Genomic DNA, 19,479 nt, shown 5'->3' on the forward strand with positions numbered 1-19,479 from the left:
TGTTGGTGGGAATGTATATTGGTACAGCCTCTATGGAGAACTGTACTAGTTCCTTAAGAAACTAAAAATAGAACTACTATATGATCCAGCAATCCCACTCCTGGGCATATATCTGGAGAAAAACATGGCTCGCAAGGATACATGCATCCCAACGTTCGTTACCGTGCTGTTTACAATAGCCAAGACATGGAAGCAACCTAAATGTCCATTGACAGACAAATGGATAAAGAAGATGTGGTACATATATATATACAATGGAATATTACTCAGCCATTGAAAAGAATGAAATAATGCCATTTGCAGCAACATGGATGGACCTAGAGATTATCATACTAAGTGAAGTAAGTCAAAGACAAATATATGATATGCAGAATCTTAAAAAAAAATGATACAAATGAATTTGTTTAAAAAACAGAAGCAAACTCACAGACTTAGAGAACGAACTTATGGTTACCAGGGGCGAAGAGGTGGGGGGAGGGACAGATTGGGAGTTTGGGATTGACATATACACACTGCTGTATTTAAAATAGATAACCAACAAGCACCTACTGTATAGCACAGGGAACTCCATTCAATATTCTGTAATAACCTAAATGGGAAAAGACTTTGAAAAAGAATAGATACATGTATATGTATAACCAAGTCAGTTTGCTGTACACTGGAAACTAATACAACATTGTTAATCAACTATAGTCCAATATAAAATTAGAAATTAGAAAAAAAGAAAAAAAAAAGTGAATAGAGAATCCTTGAAAAAACAGATCTTAGAAATATGAGTTCTGCAAGAGCTTTGATAGATCAAATCGTAGCATTTATATCAACCCATACCCTATCTTAATGTGTGTACTTGGGTACAAGCAAAAATTTCGGTAAGAACCTCCCAGTAAGATCACTGAAATTTGATGTTTGTAGGGCAAATACTATATACAAAGAAGACGACATTTTAATGTAATTTATTTGAAATGCTTGCAGAGAAGTTTAAGGCCATTATACAAAAACATTCATTTCATGAAAACATTCATTGACTTTCTTCCCATAGGCCAGCCCTTGACAGACCTCTTTTCTCAACACGCTGGCCAAAGTGGCCGATGGCTCCTGCAAAGAATGATTCATTCTTTTCCCCACCATCAAACAACTTTTCTCGGCTTTTCTCCGCTTCTGTCTGCAGCAGATTCATTCAGTCGCTAAATCAATAACAACTTGAGTTGTTGTTTTAAATAAACTTGTAATAGAAAAAAAGATTCACTGTGTTTAAAATCTATAAATACAGAAATATGTTTTACAGGGTAAAATGGACCACAACATTTTATTTTGAAAAATAAGTACTATAGCTTGTTTTTATATTGATAAATCTTGTCACACAGCTTCTTTGAATGCACATGATAGACGTACATAATAAAATGACAACATAGTATTTACTGCTTTCCTTTGTGTAAACTTGAAAGACAGATTTAAAAAAAAAAAGAAAAGAAAACTTTTTTGGCAATAATTTAGAATCATTACTACTAGTGCTGGTGTGGGTACAATTTTGCACAAGTCATCTTTAATATTTACACTCGCAGGGAGATTTTCTGTGTATTAACTTTTGTTAAAGGTCTGCGACTCACCCTGCATTGTAAATCAAGTCTGGCAAAGAGGTTTATTAGTTTGGATAACTGATCCTAATTAATGATAGAGTTAATTAAGTCGGCCTCTGGAGAATGTAATTATGATTCTGATCCAGCACAGAGCCAGAGATGGCAAATGATGACCCAAAAGTGGGGCAGGGAAACCCAAGGCTCTGGCCTTTCCCAGACGGACACTGGACCTTACTTTTCTCTTTTAATGCTTCCCACATAAGGTCACAATGGAGCACTTCTTCCAAATTCTTTTTCTCACGTTTCCATAAACAGAGTCACTGACTGAGCCGCAGTCCCTTTTCCTCATCTCTTCATTCATGCTCTAAAACACGAGTAGGCCTAAGCAGATGAAACAAAGAGAAGATGGGTCTTTTTGCTATCCTGCCAGGTTTTCCCAGGCCCTTTGAGTTATATTATGATATTTTAGGCTAGAAATGGCTCTTTAAGGCCAGCCAGCATCCATGGCAGAGACCTCCTGATGCAATGCACATTTCAGTTCAAGATTCAGAGCTGACAGCGGTTTTTGCGTTGATCCTTTTAAGGTCAGACTCTTATTTCATGTCCTAATAGATTATTGCATCAAATTTGTACTGGATGAAATTGCAAGGTCAAGACAGTGCTTCTTCCTTTGCAAAATTAAACCTTCAGAATCCCCAGGGATGTTTTCATGCTTTTTGGTTGGATGACATTGAACCAATTTGACTTGAAATATTGATCTTTCCCGTTTCTCCTTCAAATGCCATCATGATACACAAGTAAATTCCTCATGCCCTGTTTTCAAGGCTCTTTAAATTTCATGCCTTCAGCTACCCTGTCAAAGAGCCAGAAAAGCACTAGAGAAACATGGAAGGACCCTTTAATCTACATGAAACAGTAGTTTAGAGATTGTTTTCTTTCTGTTTTTTAAAATCCAGCAGGACAAGTGAAAGTAACTTGTTCAAGTACTTCTCCATCCATCCAGACACTTGTGAAATACAATACAGGGTAACAGTTGCCACAGATTCCAGCTGACACAGACTGGCAGTTACAGTACTAGGGACAAAAAAGTACAGACAGGACTGGGTCAACACAGTCACAAAAGTATTAAAAAGTGCTTCTCCAAACTGTTCCATGTGTGGAATGCAAATACTGTACAGGTAAGACACAGGGCTACTTCCAGGAAGTACATGCTTCTGTCAGACGTTGCTTTCAACATGCCTGCTATCCCCACAGGAAGAGCCTGTCTGTTCCATGCGTTCACAGTCAAGGCTGACCTCACTTGTGTCCATGCTACAATCCGATTCACTGTCTGATTGGTCCATCTGCTCAAGTTTTGTTTCTCCCTGTGGCTCCCTGCTCCCGGTGGTGGGATCTAGGAACGGTCCCTCGGAGTCAAGGACCCCAGCCTGCCCCGCAGCACACAGAACTGTTTCTTTGGCTTGACGAATACAGTTGAGCCACTGCTGTTTGTTGAAGGTGTCATTGGCTTGTAATGAGTGGGTCTGACTTTGGGATCCATTTTTGAAACTTACTCTGAAGAAGTTTTTAACTAGAAATGAAAAACACATGAAAACAAAGGTCAATGGACAGGTATTTCCTCAGGCCAAAGATTACACATGTGATGACACTAACCCCCAGTACCCACGGCAGAGATTACTAATTGATTACTAAATGTGCCCTACTGATCTAGGAATGGCTCAGCTCCACCCTGCGGCCTCCATCAATCAACAGGTGTTGACACAGGTCTGGCACTCAGTTGCTCTCGGAATCTAGGAAATCAGTACGGAACAACTATGTCTTGTGTTTCAGGGGACCCCAGAGTACTGGGTACCAAACCTGGCTGCATATCAAAATCCCCCAAGAGCATGTTAAAAATACAGATCCCGGGGTCCTACCCTTAGAGATTCAGATTCAGTAGGTCTGATGTGGGCCTGGGAAACTGTAATTTCAACAACTGCCCCAAGCTAGAGCTTTTTCAAGTTTAAGAAGCTCTTTGTAACATCAAACAGGCCCAAGACCCTCCACATGATAGTACTTGTATATTTAGTATCTGATGATTGAGAAGATATGTAAAGACTCTTATAAGTTTGGTTTCATTTTAAAATGAAATGACATTTTAATAATAACTGCAACAGGAGCTCTGTGCATTTATTTTTTAAAATTATTTATTTATTTATATTCTTTTGGCTGTGCCACGTGGCTTATGGGATCTTAATCCCCTGACCAGATACTGAACCCTTGGCAGTGAAAGTGTGGAGTTCTAACCACTGGACCACCAGGGAATTCCTGGAGTTACGTGCATTTAAAAAATGGTAGTGCGCAATATGGAAGACATATGATTTAGTTTAATAACAACATTAACTGTCATTTAATGGGCCCCGTGTGCCACATGCATGTGGTTCACAGAAGTGTCTGTGCTCAGTCAGTCCCCGTGCACGATCCCTGTAGCCAACAGACTGGCTTCAGATAAATTCAGGCTCCAGTCTTTGCTGTGGCGCAAATGCCTTAACTCCCCTACGTCTCAGTTTCTTTATTTGTAAAATGGGAGAAACAAAGAGAATCTACCTTAGATGGTTATTATGAGGAATAAATATAATAATACATGTAAGTGCTTATACAATGCCTGGCACATAGTCAGTACTTGAGAAATGTAAGTACTACTGCTACTACTAGTACTACCACTGGGGCAGAGGGACTGGTGAGTAGGTAAGAAGCAGTATACATGAATTACTTTGACAATATGATGCCAATGTTAACCTAAGAGGCTCAAATGTTACTTGCTCAAAGAAGACCTCCCTGACCATTTCATCTTAAACATACCTCCTATTGCTATCCCTCTCTATTCCCTTACTGGGTTTTAGTTTTCTTAAGGTACCTGGATTATTTATTTGCTTCTCAAATAACCTCTACCTCCTCCATCACAATGTAAGTTCCACAGGGCTTCCAAGCAATTGAATTGTTTGGTTCCCTAGTGTATATCAGTGCCTGGCACAGTGCTTGACACATAGGAGACACTAGATAGACGCTGCTATCTAAGCTTCTTTTGGTTAATTCCTTTGTTTATTAAGTCTCAAGTTAGAGAAGCCCATTAGAGTAATTACAGATAAACCCTCAGCCCAGTTGATCATAGTTATGTCTCTTTAGAGACAACTCTGCCAGCTTAACTACAAAAGCCCACCGTTATACAACTGTAATCACATAGGGACCATCTGGCCTTAAGAATGCTTTTATCCAGTGGAAGGAGTCAGAGTAAGGGAGCTTAAGGGGCACCAGTTATATGCAGACAGGTTAACTTGTAGTGTCTTACTTAATCCTTATAACAATCCTATGAAGTAGGTATGCATGCATCCCCACTTTGCAGATGGGAAACTAAGGCTCAAAGAGGTTGAGTAAGGTTACACAACCAGTAAGTGATGAAAGAAAACTGGAATGCAGTTTGACTTCAAGGCCATAGCTCTTCTCTTTTCACCAGGCAGCCATTCCCTCCAAACCACCACGACCAAAGACGTTCAACAGGTCAAAATGGACAGCCATCCATACTTCTCTCATTGTTGCTGAACGCCCCACGCAGGGAGCCGCCCAGCCTCACTTCTCCGTCCTGCAGATCTTCCAGCAGGAGGTCCTTCACGGGGATGGGCTGCCGGTACAACTGGTAGCAGAGCTGCTCATTGTGGGTGACAGCCCGAGTGATCACAAGTACTTCTTGGAACAGGAAAACGTGTAGTTTCTGGAAGAAAAGAATCCACAGGATTCCCCTAAGCAATAATCTAATGAGTAGTTGATAAGTGGACCTCTGTGGATAAGAGGTCCCTAGGTACCAGGTTCACACTGGCCTATGAACTTCTAGGCTCAAATCTACCTCTGGGAGAACAGCAGTTGGGGGTTGGACACATTTCCAGATGCATCCATTGCCTTTCCTATGGGAGCGCCTCCCTAGGGCCCCACTGAAGAAGGCCTTTCTGCCTACAGACACCTGCAGCCAGGTCTGCCAGCTGCAGTGGCGTTCTTCACACTGCAATTCACAACCTGTGCAGACACATACAGCCTTATAGGAACATTTAAAAAAGAAAAGGAGAGAGAGAAACCCCATAGAATGAAGAGGCTAATGAAGGAAAATAAGTTAGTGCTCTCGGGGCTTTGGTTTATTGTATCCAATACAATTCTAAGAGATCACAATGAATAACAGTCCATAAAGGATGAGACGGACATATCAGAGCCTAATATTAACGTTTGCTTCTCAAACCCATAAAACACTTGTTCCTTCAACCACTGAGCTGAGTATCAGCTTCATCCAGGCATCCCAGCTCGGAACACTGCCCATTCCCGAGGAAACCAGAGCATGCTGCTGTAGCCACAAAGAAAGACAATCAAACAAGTTGTCCTTCTCGGTTAAGTTCATAAGAACCTCAGTTCTCTGAAGAGGTTGTGCTTAAAAGGCTGATGATTGATGTGTGTGTTGTTGGCAAAAAAAGAATCTCCAAAATAAAGGCTTGTCTCAAACCACATTATAAAAGCAATTTTGCTGAGTGGAGGTGGGGTAAATTGGCTCCATTCAACTCTAAGTGCCAGACTCTTCCCGCAGCTTGGAAATGCTTAGGAGGTGAAGAGAGACGATCCATGACTTTGCAGCTAGGTTCTGGTTTTCCAGTGGCAATATTTGGGAATGTCAGCCTTAGGGCCTCAAAGAGGAGACCAGAAGAGCAGGGCTGAAAATTCACATTAGAATCTTGATCTGGGGTCGGGGAAGCATATTCAGCATCATCAGATAGTTTTAGATTTGGAAGAAAAGATACTTGCGGGTCATCTACCCGCACCCTGCCACAGACGGATGGATGGACAGACACACACACACATACATACACACATACCAAAAACTGCAGAAACTGAAGCTCAACTAAATGTTGGCTTGCGGACACATAAATGATGACGGCTCTGTATTGGTGTGTGTTTGCGGTGGGGTCAGGTTTGAAGACCGAAAAACAGAGTAAAGCACAAAATAACCAAGTTAAGGGCTTTTTTTTGGTGTGGGTGGTGGGGATGGCAGAAGAGAATATTAAGACTTTTCTTTTGGGGGTTAGGGAGCGGAGGGAGTTAGTCACTGTTTTACATACTAAAAATAATCAGAGATTTTTACACTGTTTCTACTTCTACCACTCTTTCTTTTTGTTTTTTTTTGGGGGGGAAGTAAGGATTTATTAAGAACATCAAGCTCCAGGGCATTTTTTTTTTTACCATATACCTTTAAAAGTGTTTTTTATCCCCCCAAAAATCCTTATCATTTAAAACCAGATATTCAAATTATATAGCTAACATTTTTAGCTAATCAACTCTTCAGCGCTGATCCTAGAAAACCACCTTCAATGGATCTTTGAATAACGGAGATTCAGCCCCTGATACGAGTAGTGTAGTTAGTCACACCTTTAACGTTCAAGCCACAAGTTGTGACGTTTGAAAGAGGTGAGGTCTACTGTCCTGCATCATCAGAATTTGTCGTATTTTCAGTGCTACTGGGTTGCACGTTATCTGCGAGGTTGTGTGCATGCTCAAGAAATAAATCAGTACACTTAATTCCTTAGTCAGCAATTTAATTTTTGCTTCCAACAGTTCATTCTCTTCCTTGAGCTGACTCACTCTCTGCAGCGTATCCTGTGCGTTCTGCTTGCTTTTCAACTGGCTCTTTTTCACTGCCATGTTGTTCCTCTCTGCACTGACGATACTCGTCACTGCTGCGATCCATGGGCAAACTCTTTTTGCTCTGCTTGCCTGGAGACACAGCTTTGCCTCCGCCCCCAGGGCCAGTGGGCACCAGCTGAGGAACCTGCTATAAGCCGCTGGCATGAGCCTGAGTATGGATGACACTTATTCCGTTCACGCCCGGGTACTGTTCTGCTGTGATACCTTGCTCATTTGGGCATGCTCCCTTGTCAACACGGAACAATCAGAAATGAGGACAAGGTGATCAATGGTTTGATCTGCCAAGAAATCTTCACACGTACCTGCGCCTCCAGCCTGCCCCTCCCCAAGCGGCCTCCACTCCCAGCGGCCCTGCACGGGGTGGCCTGACCCGACCCAGGCCTCGCGGTCCGCCAGTCCTACTTCTACCGCTCTTCTAGACAAGGTAGGCACTTTGAACTCAGATTGTCTGGGCAACTTTAAAAAATATCCCTGGGCTTCCCTGGTGGCGCAGTGGTTGAGAGTCCACCTGCCGATGCAGGGGACACGGGTTCGTGCCCTGGTCGGGAAGATCCCACATGCCGCGGAGCGGCTGGGCCTGTGAGCCATGGCCGCTGAGCCTGCGCGTCTGGAGCCTATGCTCCGCAACGGGAGAGGCCACAACAGTGAGAGGCCCGCATACCACAAAAAAAAAAAAAAAAAAATCCTTATTTGTGAATGTTCACTGAGAATTCCTCTTCTTAGTCGCAGCTCCTTCCTGCCCTCAAACTGTTGAGATTTTTTTCCTGACTCAGGACTTTATTCATAATGACTTTTTTTCCGCTCCGCGGCATGTGGGATCTTTCCGGACTGGGGCATGAACCTGTGTCCCCTGCATCGGCAGGCGGACTCTCAACCACTGCGCCACCAGGGAAGCCCCATGATGACTTTTACAATTCTACTGGGAACAAACAAACAAACAAAAACAAATCCCCTCACCCCAACTAAAATCTTTGTTCTCAAAAATCTGTCTGCCTGAAACATGAAGTAGATAGAGTTCATCCTTAATGCCCTGGGCACATCCAGCAAGAGGGTCTCAGTCCCTGACTGATGGACAGAAACAGAACAGGCCCTCATTCTGTGGGGTGATGCATCTTCCTATTTTCCACAGGGCTTCTGAGAAAGAATGTTCAAGTAGCCAGAGCAACAGCCATTAGAAATCTACCAGTGCTTTTCAGATATCAGCAAAAAGCAGAATGCAGCTGTCTGGCAATCAGTAACTCCCTAGTCAAACAGAAACACTTCTTCAAGCAGCGGCCTGTGACAGGTCTCAAAACCTTTGTTGCAACATCAGCTGATTAGATCTACAGCAGCACTGATAATGGGTGCTGTGACATGTCCTCAGTGATTTCAAATAACATTTCCAAGCCTGCCCAGAAATGCCACTTTACAGTCCAGGTCAGAAGGGCGTCCCCTGAATCATCAAAGCTTATTAAGAGTTTTCAATCTAGTTTTGGCCTTCATTCTATGGGTTGGCTAGATACTGAAGATGAAACACGAAAGAAGTGGAGACTGTCTTTCTCAATGCTGAAATTTAAATATATATTATATATAATAAAGTTTACATATTACATAAAATACATGTTATATATAATATATAAAAATTATATATTAGCATTAATTTCTACTGCTATATATAAAAATAGCCTGGTGAGTTAAATTTTTTAAAAAATAAATTTATTCATTATTTTTTATTTTAGGGTGCATTTGGTCTTTGTAGCTGTGCGCGGGCTTTCTCTAGTTGTGGGGAGCAGGGGCTACTCTTCGTTGCGGTGCGCGGGCTTCTCACTGCGGTGGCTTCTCTTGTTGCAGAGCACGGGCTCTAGGCACGTGGGCTTTAGTAGTTGTGACACGTGGGCTCAGTAGTTGTGGTTCGCGGGCTCTAGAGCACAAGCTCAGTAGTTGTGGCGCATGGGCTTAGTTGCTCCACGGCATGTGGGATCTTCCTGGACCAGGGCACCAACCCGTGTCCCCTGCATTGGCAGGTGGATTCTTAACCACTATGCCACCAGGGAAGTCCCTGAGTTGAATGAATTTTGAACTCTCATGTAATTTAAATCCATTTTTCTTTCATGTAAGCATTTATTCACCTACTCATTCACTCACGTATTCACCTAACATTATTAAGTGCCTTAGTATGTGCCAGGTCCCAAGATGGCGCTAGGGATTGACAAGGCACAGTCTCCACCCTAAAAGAGTGTGGTAAAATGGAAGATATTGACAGACAGATGGAGAATTACAACCCACTGTAGTAAGCCCTCCAGGGGAGATTTGTACAAGTTGCTATGATAGGAGAAGAGAAACAATTTCAGTACCTGCTGAGGAATAAAAGCCAGGAAATGGAATATCTACAGGTCAGAGCTAGATATACAGCTGATGGGAGGGTAGATTATTATTAAAAAAAACCCAAAAACTGGTCTCAAAATGTCAGTCTGTGGATAGGTACAAATTCATGAGAAAGAATGATTTCTCATAAAGCTAAATGAATTCAATTAAAGAGCTATCTGTTTTTCTGAGATCATATGTTTTTAACATCCTGTTAAAATCACCCATTACTTTCTGATATCAAAGTGGGAGGAGATGGTAACTGTTTTGTATTTGCTTTTTTTTTTTTTAATTTAATTTATTTATTTATTTATTTTTGGCTGTGTTGGGTCTTTGTTGCTGTGCACAGGCTTTTCTCTAGTTGCGGCAAGCAGGGGCTGCTTTTTATTGTGGTGCGCAGGCTTCTCACTGCGGTGGCTTCTCTTGTGGAGCACAGGCTCCAGGTGTGCGGGCTTCAGTAGTTGTGGCATGCGGGATCAGTAGTTGTGGTTCAAGGGCTCTAGAGCACAGGCTCAGTAGTTGTGGCACACAGGCTTAGTTGCTCCACGGCATGTGGGATCTTCCTGGACCAGGGCTCGAACCCGTGTCCCCCTGCATTGGCAGGTGGATTCTTAACCAATGCACCACCAGGGAAGCCATGTATTTGTTTTCAAAGGTCATGACCGAACAAAAGAAAAAGCTGGCAACTCTATGTTGGTTTCCAAAATTTTTCTGAATATATACTGGTCATGAAATTTAAGATATATATATATAATAAAATATAAAAATATATTTAAAAACTATATGATCCTATGATATAAAAGACACTGGGAAAGCAACTTTTGTCTAAAACATGTGACCCTGGTTAGGGAAGGCATAGTAACAGGAGGCTCAGTATCAAGTGGATTAAGTATTTGGGGAGGCCCAGGATGAGATTACTGAAGGAGAGTAACTACTCACCACACCCCTGTTGTTCTTCAGTTCGCCATGACAACACAGCACCTTTGAGCTGTCAATCAGGGAGTCTTTCTGGCCTTCCTCCAAGTAAAGAAGTCGCTCTTTATAATAACGGCATTCAGATTCTCCAGTCTTGGTGTTGATTTCTGCCACGATTCCCTGAATGATGTTTATCTGTGAAAACAAAAAGAAAGTATGGGGAAAGTTAGCAAACCATTCACACCAACAAGGCCCAGGTACTCAGCCTAGAAAGTCACTAAGATACACTTGGATCTAATTCTGAGATCATGTTATCTAAGTTGCTGCTTTGGGAAAAGGGAAAAATAAATAAATGCTTTTAATATACTGTATCTATCCACCCAAACACCATCTATACATGTACACATATAAATACATACAACATATATTCATTTGTATACACACACATATTTGTATTATATATAAAACTAATGTTGATGCATAATTTTATGAGTGAAAGAGATATGAGGTATTGATTTCAATGTGCAGGACTTATAATCACTAAGCTCTATATTGCACATTTCTTAAAACATGCTCACAATGTTGAAAATGTAGGCATTCAAAAAATGTGGCCAAGGAGAGGAAAAGTAGAATGTAATAGTCTAGAAAAGGGATTGGGTTGTCCTTGGGGATTTGAAACCCAGTTTCAAGGTCTCTCTACATGCACTTAATCTAACCTACAAACAATATTTGCAAATTGGGTGTGAATAAATGGTTTGAGTATCTTTTTAGTGACAAAATATAAATGATTTATGAAAGACAGAACTAGGAATGGAAACAAAGGACACTAGGAGTAAGAATGAGGACAATTTGTCTATATACACTCAGGCCCAAACCTACAGCACACGTGAGTAAATTAGGGGTAGAGGGATTTCAAAGCAATGGTGGATGCATTATTGTTTTTGTTTTTTTGCTGCTTTTGGCCAGGCCGCTCGGCTTGTGGGATCTTAGTTCCCTGACCAGGGACTGAACCCAGGTCCTCTGAAAGTGAGGAGTCCTAACCACTGGACCACCAGGGAATTCCCTGCATTATTGTTAAATTCAAAATGAAGCAAAACACAACAACAAGAGTACAACACTGAGACATGTTCAGTAAGCATTTATTCCAATGTAGTGTTGTTCTATAACATGAACAATACATCTAAAAGTTAGAAAATTCTAGAAAACAAAGGAGCAAGAAATTAGTTGAGTAGAAACTCAGTGACACCAATCCAAGGCAAAGTAATGACTTCTTCACCAGAATCCTCTGTCCCCTAATAGTGAAAAGACCAACAGTCCCATCTTTCTTGTGCTGGTATTAACGGAAAAGAACGTAACAGATGAGAAATGTCAGCAAGGCCTCTTCTTGGTCACATTTACTTAATGGAAAAACAAACCAGTCTCTGAAAAGCAAGGTTTTAAGAGGCTTTTACTCAGTGAAAAGCTACCAGACCTTGTGTTCAAGTGGTAGTGAATTCTAAGATTGTTAAATGATCATTTTTCACTTGCCTTCTGCCCAAAGCAACTGGATAAAAACTTCTACCCAGAAAAAAAGAAAAAAAAAAAATACAGGGCTTCCCTGGTGGCGCAGTAGTTGAGAGTCCGCCTGCCGATGCAGGGGACAGGGGTTCGTGCCCTGGTCTGGGAGGATCCCACATGCTGTGGAGCGGCTGGGCCCGTAGGCCATGGCCGCTGAGCCTGCGCGTCTGGAGCCTGTGCTCCACAACGGGAGAGGCCGCAACAGTGAGAGGCCTGCGTACTGCAAAAAAACCCCCAAAAACAAAAAAACACCTTCTACCCAGTTATAACCTTGGCATTTCCACGCAAGTTTGATAGAAGATCTTACAGCTTTGAGCTGAAGTCTGGTGACTGCATCTTATGGACAGAGGCATAATCTCTACACCTTTGTAGCTACTAAGAGTTTCAAAGATCATTTATTTACTCTTTTCTCTATTTCCTGAATTTGGATGGTAGCACTACTTTGATAATTTAAAAAAAAACATTATTTTTAAAAATACAGGCTCTTTATGGCATAAAAGAATTTTTTTGGTCTTTGATGTCAACCTAATGTTTAATATAAGTCCTGTGAAATTAATCTGAGTTTCACTAACACACAAAAAGTAATAAATGGAACACTTTGGTGTACAAACTTTGTTTCTTTTCTCCCCCTTTTGTTTTTCAAAGACGACTAATTATTTATTGTTACTTTCAAAAACAAACAAACTGGGCTTCCCTGGTGGCGCAGCGGTTGGAAGTCCGCTCGCCGAAGCAGGGGACACAGGTTCATGCCCCGGTCTGGGAAGATCCCATATGCCACGGAGTGGCTGGGCCCGTGGGCCACGGCCGCTGAGCCTGCGCATCCGGAGCCTGTGCTCCGCGACGGGAGAGGCCGCAGCAGTGAGAGGCCCACGTACCCCAAAAAACAAAAACAAAACAAAAAAAACAAACAAGAAATTTCACAGAATATTCTAAAGCTATGACTCATCCTTCAAATAAGTTCAATTAATGCTTGTTGAGCATCTGTTCAGTGTCAGACTGGGTGGTGTCATTCAAAGAAGTGAGACAGGGTCGCTGCCCTCAAGAAGCTTAAAATATATGGGAGGTATCTGAGCAATTGTTTTATGTCTACCTTATCTTTCTACTTTACTACATTTTTCATATGTAGTGAAATCCATACTTTGTCCTTGTTTTTAATAATTAAAAATTTTTTTTCATTTATTTTTTGGCTGTGTTGGGTTTCGTTGCTGCGTGTGGACTTTCTCTAGTTGCTGCGAGCAGGGCTACTCTGTTGCGGTGCATGGGCTTCTCATTGCAGTGGCTTCTCTTGTTGCAGAGCACGGGCTCTAGAGCACGCGGGCTTCAGTAGATGCGGTGCGTGGGCTCAGTAGTTGCAACACACAGGCTCTAGAGCACAGGCTCGGTAGTTGTGGTGCATGGGCTTAGTTGCTCCAAGGCATGTGGCATCTTCCTGGACCAGGGATCAAATGCATGTCCCCTGCATTGGGAGGTAGATTCTTAACCACTGAGCCACCAGGGAAGTCTCTCCTTGCTTTTAAAGACCTTTGTGGGGCTTCCCATGTACCTAGAGCCCGTGCTCTGCAACAAGACAAGCCACCACGAGAAGCCCGCACACCGCAATGAACATAGCCCCTGCTCGCCGCAACTAGAGAAAGCACACGTATAGCAACGAAGACCCAACGCAGCCAAAAGCAACAACAACAACAACAACAAAAAACACCTTTGCATTAATTGCTGTGGTTCATCTTATCTGCTATTACTAGGTGTACCCGGGCAGCTGGAATTAATCAGTACTTGAGTCAATTTTCTGAATTTCCTGCAAGTATCCAGGAAACCAGAAGGAACATGTACTATAAGCATAAAGATATGTTCATTTCCTAATTTAACTCAGGAACTGAACAGCAGGCATTTCACGTGAAGATTAATAAACTCAAAAGCCACGGTGGTTCCTTAGGCAGCTATGACTACTCTCAAATGCTGCTTTTCTCTCAGGTGTTTGAAAAAATAAAAAGAGACAAAAGAATGGAAACAATTGTTGTTATTCCATATTCTATGTCTATATTTATCATAGTAACTCAAGGTTTGCTTTCATTTATTGAAAATATTATTTTGTATTTATATTGACCTGTATACCATGAACTAATCCACCTGCATACCATGTCTAATCTCTCTGCACTGCTTCTTGAGAGGAATTTATTTTGCAGAATTGCAGAGAGGAATAAAGTTACATATAGCAGATTGCCAATAGCAAACAGTCATGGTAGTTGTGCATTTAAATTAAATTTATTGTTGCATCTCTCATTTGGGTTCAAACTGAAGGGCAGGGGCTGGTAAAGGAAGATGATAAAAGATACCCATAACAGAACAGGGATTAAACCCACACATGCTGTAATCGTCATCCTCAAAGTAGAATCTGAAGGTCCTGTCTGTCTAGTCCCTTGTGCAGTAATATCATCTACTTGTCGGCTCCCGATATGGACCAAGAATAGCAGCCTTCACTGCTGTTGCATCAAAAGCAGGACTGTGCTTCCCATTGATTCCAGTGATATTTCTTTAAGGAATTGGAACAGTGGCAGGCAGAGGGAAGAGATGGTCTGCAGGATCATTTTCTGGCTGAAACAATCCTTAGAATTTAAAACATTAAACAACCAGATCTGGAATATATGAATATCCAAAGTTCTATTTTAAGATGTTCTCTTTGTGGGGAAATTTCTATCAAGCCTCCAAAATACTATTAAGAAATTCTAATACAGATGTGATAGTTTACCCACTACATAAAAAGCAAGACCTTTCTTTAGATCTAATCATAAGACTGAATGCTTGGTGCAGAAGCAATTTACTTAAGAGTTCCCTGATTTTTCCCTTTTCACAGGTGGAAAATATATTCAGGGCACATATAAGTCAAGCTACATTGGTACTGTGGATTTTATGGTTATCAAACATTCACAATGCACTCAGGAGTACAGGGCTAAATATTTCTGTTCATCTAGGGTAATGCCACAGGGATTTTGAAAAGAAGGGGGAAAAACTGCTGTGCCTATATTGTGTAAACGGGCATTTAGAAGGCTTGCTTTGCAGACATTTTCAAATGCAGGTATACCATGCTTCACACATAAATCTGCCTGAATAACTAGGTGCAGATTCAACTTTCTAAAATGGCATCACATTTTATGCACGAGGGAAACTGGTGCATCCTTTCATATTGCAAACAATCATATTCTTATCTGTTTTTAAATTTAAACTTTAGCTCACTGGGTGTTTTTTTAAAACAAAGCATTATTCTTTCATGCTGCATATTAAAAAGAAGAAATCTTTACTGTAAAATTCAGAGCAGGCTTGTTTGCTTCAAAAAAGTAATTATTTAGACTAGTTTGAGCTCCCTGTTGTTCTCATTTCTACAGACCACACACTTGCTGGGATGAAATATGGAGAGGAGGCAATGCTATTCCCAGTAATGAAAACAGGCACGATGAAGTGAGATGGGCTTCATCCCTGGTGTCTGCATCCCCCATCATGCTGGACTGGTAGGCTAGTCGGTAATGTTGGGCCTGCTAGACACATCAAACACCTCTTGAATCAGAAGAGGGTCTTTCCTTGTTCTTCTCTATCCCCACACGGACAACTGGCCCAGCTCTGTACCAGTGAGGCCCCTCCACAAAGCCTGGTGGCTAGACAGCTCTCTGCAAATCCAAAGGCAACAGGGGCTTAAAGAAGTAGCCAGGCTTTCAGCTCCATAGGATCATAAAGAAGTGGAAAAGTCATAAGATTTGCAGTCTACACTGACAAGGTTCAGATATCAACTCCATTACTTGCTGGCCCTGGACTTGGGTGAGTTATTTAACACCCCCAAGCCTGATCTGGAAAAGGAAAATGGCCCTAACATGAACAGGTACCTCACAGGTTATTATGAGGATTAAATGAGATACATAACCCACAAGGCAATTACATAAAGTTGATTTACTAGATGTTCACTCTACATGTCAGCAGGTGTTACTATTATTATTGCTGTTGTTGTTACTACTTACTATTAAGTAAGTTAAGTCTTTCTCTGGGAAGAGATAGGCAGTTTGCTCCACAGGCTCAAGGCTTCTGATTTTCTAATCACCTTTGCATATCACCTTCTGTTATTGTCCCAGATCCAGGCAGGGAATGAGCTCTTTGAACTGGTCTCTTAGCCTCCATACCCACTGCTGACTCCCTAAGCAGGTTGCCAAGACCGCACATCTGGACCACCGCAGCATCCTCCCAGCTTGCTTCCCTGTCCCTAGTCTCCTCTGTCCCCTGTCCTACAGATGAAGAGTAACATGTCCAAGATTACACAGCTGGTCAGTGATGGAGCTGGGATTTGAACGTTGAATCTAAGCTACTTAAAAAACAAAAGCACAACAAAGGAAAAATGTCTCAAATTGATATTTAAAACCCTCTATAACCAATGTGAACCACCATCCTCTGCCCCTTCTCCTGCTGCTTTCTGAGTATCGTCAACCCCAGGCAGACTGATCCATGGCATTCCCTGGCATGACCTGTCCTGTCCTTTCTTCACACCTTTGCCCAGGCAATTTGCTCCTTGGGCCTGTCATCTCCTGTGCCCTGCCCCACAGAGCACCACAATCAGAACTGAGCTCTCTGGGCAGAATGCTCACAGTTCACCACAGTCTCACAATATGGACCCCATTTTTCCTGGTCTTCTATTGCTGCTACGGAAGAATCCGTATTTCCCAAACCACCCAGCCCCATACTCAGTACAGTTGCTGGGGAGTAGGTTTGACTAGTCTGCATGTTTCAATCTGGGGCCAAGGAGAGCTGGGTCTTAAATGGGTGTTGACTTCACAAATGGGCTTTGGTAAAAGGTAAAAGGCAACTCTCATTTGCTAACTAAACAAAGCTATTCAATTTAAAATCTCCACAGAGATCTTCACCCTCACAATCAGCAACTGTAACAAACAGATTATAGAGTCACCTATATAGAATCAAGAAATTTTAGAATTAAAGGGACTTTAGAGTGCATTTCATGTAAATACTGTACTTTATAGATTATGAATAGTGCTGATTTGCAAAATCAAAACATGGTTAATGTCAGAACCAAGCCTGGAACCCAAGATTCCTGAGTCCTGGTACCCAGGGACCCTTCATCTTCTAGCCACTGGGGAAAACAATAAGGGAAGACAGAAAGAAACAAACTCACAGCTTCTTCCAGGTGCTGCTGATCCGGATTATCATTTGGTGTGTGCCTCAAGATTTCTCGAAGAAGCAGAGGGTATTTCACCAGACGGCTCCTTGGAATATCAAGGAAATTCCAGAGATCTAGTTTGCGGCTAAAGGGGGATTCTAAGCATCGCTGCAGGAAATCTTGGACTCGGTGATCTTGTTTTTTGTGGTCCAGCAGAGCTTTGGCAGCTACTTGATTGCTGCAGTAGCTGTCGTAGGAGCTGAGACAAGGCAGCTAAGGAAGGAACATTAACAGAGGGTTGGAGCATTAAAATAATTGTGCTCTGAAGCTACATGCTAACATCACTCATTGGGACTGAACAAAACCTAACTGGTCTCCAGGCCTGGTCAACATTCCTTTATCTAGATGGCTGAAGGAGACAGAAATGGAATCTTTAAAATGGCAGGCAACGGAGAGTTCTTTAAGCTCCTGCTTGCTTGCACAAAGTTATTTTCTTAGTGGCATGTTTAATTTCTTGATTGTTAACACCTCAATAATTTGTTTGCATTTCTGCCAATCTAAGCTAGACACAAAAGAACTGGAATTACTGTATATGCACACAATTCAGAATTTTCCTAAACTGGAATTATTGCATATGCATACAGAATTGTCCTAAACTTTCTAAAGTATCTGGTGAGAGGAAAGTCTCCTATATTTTTTTAAACACGGGTTCTTTTAGAATTATTAATAAGAAACTAATCTAGAAGACTTAGTGGCTCAAAAAGAAAGGAGTCAGACTCCACAGCCCAGCCCTTTGCATGGCCCAGTGCAAGCACCTCTACATCAGTTTTAAGGTACCTGATTCCAAGGCGGACCAAATATAAAGAACTCCAAGAAGTTAAAGCAAAAGTATAATTACTAAAAAATTAGATGCAGAAAGCATTTAGAAACATCTTTTAAATTAGTTCTGACAGGCCAGAATGATTCTTGGCTATACCTAATGGTTAACATCACAATTCCATGCAAAGAACAATTTAAGCTTAAAGACTTTGGAATACTTCAAGTCCACTATTTTCCTTCCAGAGAAATACTAATTTCCCTGACATGTCCCATCAGTCACATGGTGCAAACAAGGAGTCAGAGACTCAGTGAAAGCACTGCTCATCTCCCTTTTCCACTCCTCCCTATGATAGCATCCTCATGCACGGGTTGTCAGCTTCCAGAAAGTCACTGGAGGCAATAAAATGCAGCCAATGGCCCTGCTGTGTTTGCTTCTCTCCCTGGACTAGGAAGCCGCTTTTACCATAACACCTCCTCTGTGGAAGGATTCATTGCAAGACAGTGGCAAGAGGGTCTTTCATTTCTGCATCCTTAGTACTGTGCAATGGGCCTACTGTACAATAAACATTCAAAGTCTGTATTCTGAATGAACAAATGAAAGAATGTTTAATGGATTACCAGATTAGGTAATATTTGATGGTTTGTGAACACAGCTTAAAAATAAGTTGTGGCAGCATCTGAACAATGGGTCAAAGTTTAACTATTCTGCTACTTCTTTTATACCTTTATTTGAAATTATTTTCAGTGACTGAAACCAAACAAGATACCATGAAAGTAATGTTTTAAAAGTTCACTGTTGGGCTTCCCTGGTGGCGCAGTGGTTGGGAGTCCACCTGCCGATGCAGGGGACATGGGTTCGTGCCCCGGTCCGGGAAGATCCCACATGCCGCGGAGCGGCTGGGCCCATGGGCCATGGCTGTTGAGCCTGCGTGTCCGGGGCCTGTGCTCTGCAACGGGAGAGGCCACAACAGTGAGAGGCCCGCGTACCGCAAAAAAAAAAAAAAAAAAAAGTTCACTGTTGAGTTTAACATTCTTTGGAAATGCCTACCTTCTTTACATGTTATTAAAAACCTCTATTTGTGTTAAAAAGAATTACAGAAGTTCTTTTCTCAATGTTATATTTGAAAGTAATGATAATTGGTGCTTACACACACAGGCACGCACACACACACACACACACACACCCTGGATGTGTAATGTTTAAAAGTTCACTGTCAAATTTAACATTCCTTGGAAATGTCTACGTTCCTTACATGTTATTTAAAAAAACCCGTCTATTTGTGTTAAAAAGAGCTACAGAAATTCTTTCCTCAATGTTGTATTTGAAAGTAATGATGATTGGTACTTACACACACTTACACACACACACACACACACACACACACACACACACACACACACACA

The 19,479-nt window shown here is 41.8% G+C and overlaps 1 protein-coding gene and 1 pseudogene across 3 annotated transcripts in view; both read right to left on the reverse strand.

Annotated features, from left to right (window-relative positions):
* Window positions 1–937: 937 nt before the first annotated feature.
* ARHGEF3 (Rho guanine nucleotide exchange factor 3) overlaps window positions 938–19,479 on the reverse strand; it is a 272,463-nt gene continuing 253,921 nt past the window's right edge. For all 3 annotated transcript variants that reach the window (XM_027121139.1, XM_027121140.1, XM_027121141.1), the window contains 4 exons: window positions 17,272–17,529; window positions 10,575–10,745; window positions 5,139–5,325; window positions 938–3,147 (listed from right to left, as the gene is read on the reverse strand). In XM_027121139.1, coding sequence (XP_026976940.1) covers window positions 2,795–3,147; window positions 5,139–5,325; window positions 10,575–10,745; window positions 17,272–17,529 — 969 coding nt within the window. In that variant the 3' untranslated portion in view covers window positions 938–2,794. The remainder of the gene's footprint in view (window positions 3,148–5,138; window positions 5,326–10,574; window positions 10,746–17,271; window positions 17,530–19,479) is intronic.
* On the reverse strand, window positions 6,778–7,773 carry LOC113628022 (CCAAT/enhancer-binding protein gamma-like; annotated as a pseudogene).

This window comes from Aethalodelphis obliquidens, unplaced genomic scaffold (genome assembly GCF_003676395.1).
Source record: "Aethalodelphis obliquidens isolate GAN/ISIS:26980383/991018 unplaced genomic scaffold, ASM367639v1 scaffold22, whole genome shotgun sequence".
In the NCBI taxonomy this organism is placed as follows: Eukaryota; Metazoa; Chordata; class Mammalia; order Artiodactyla; family Delphinidae; genus Aethalodelphis; species Aethalodelphis obliquidens.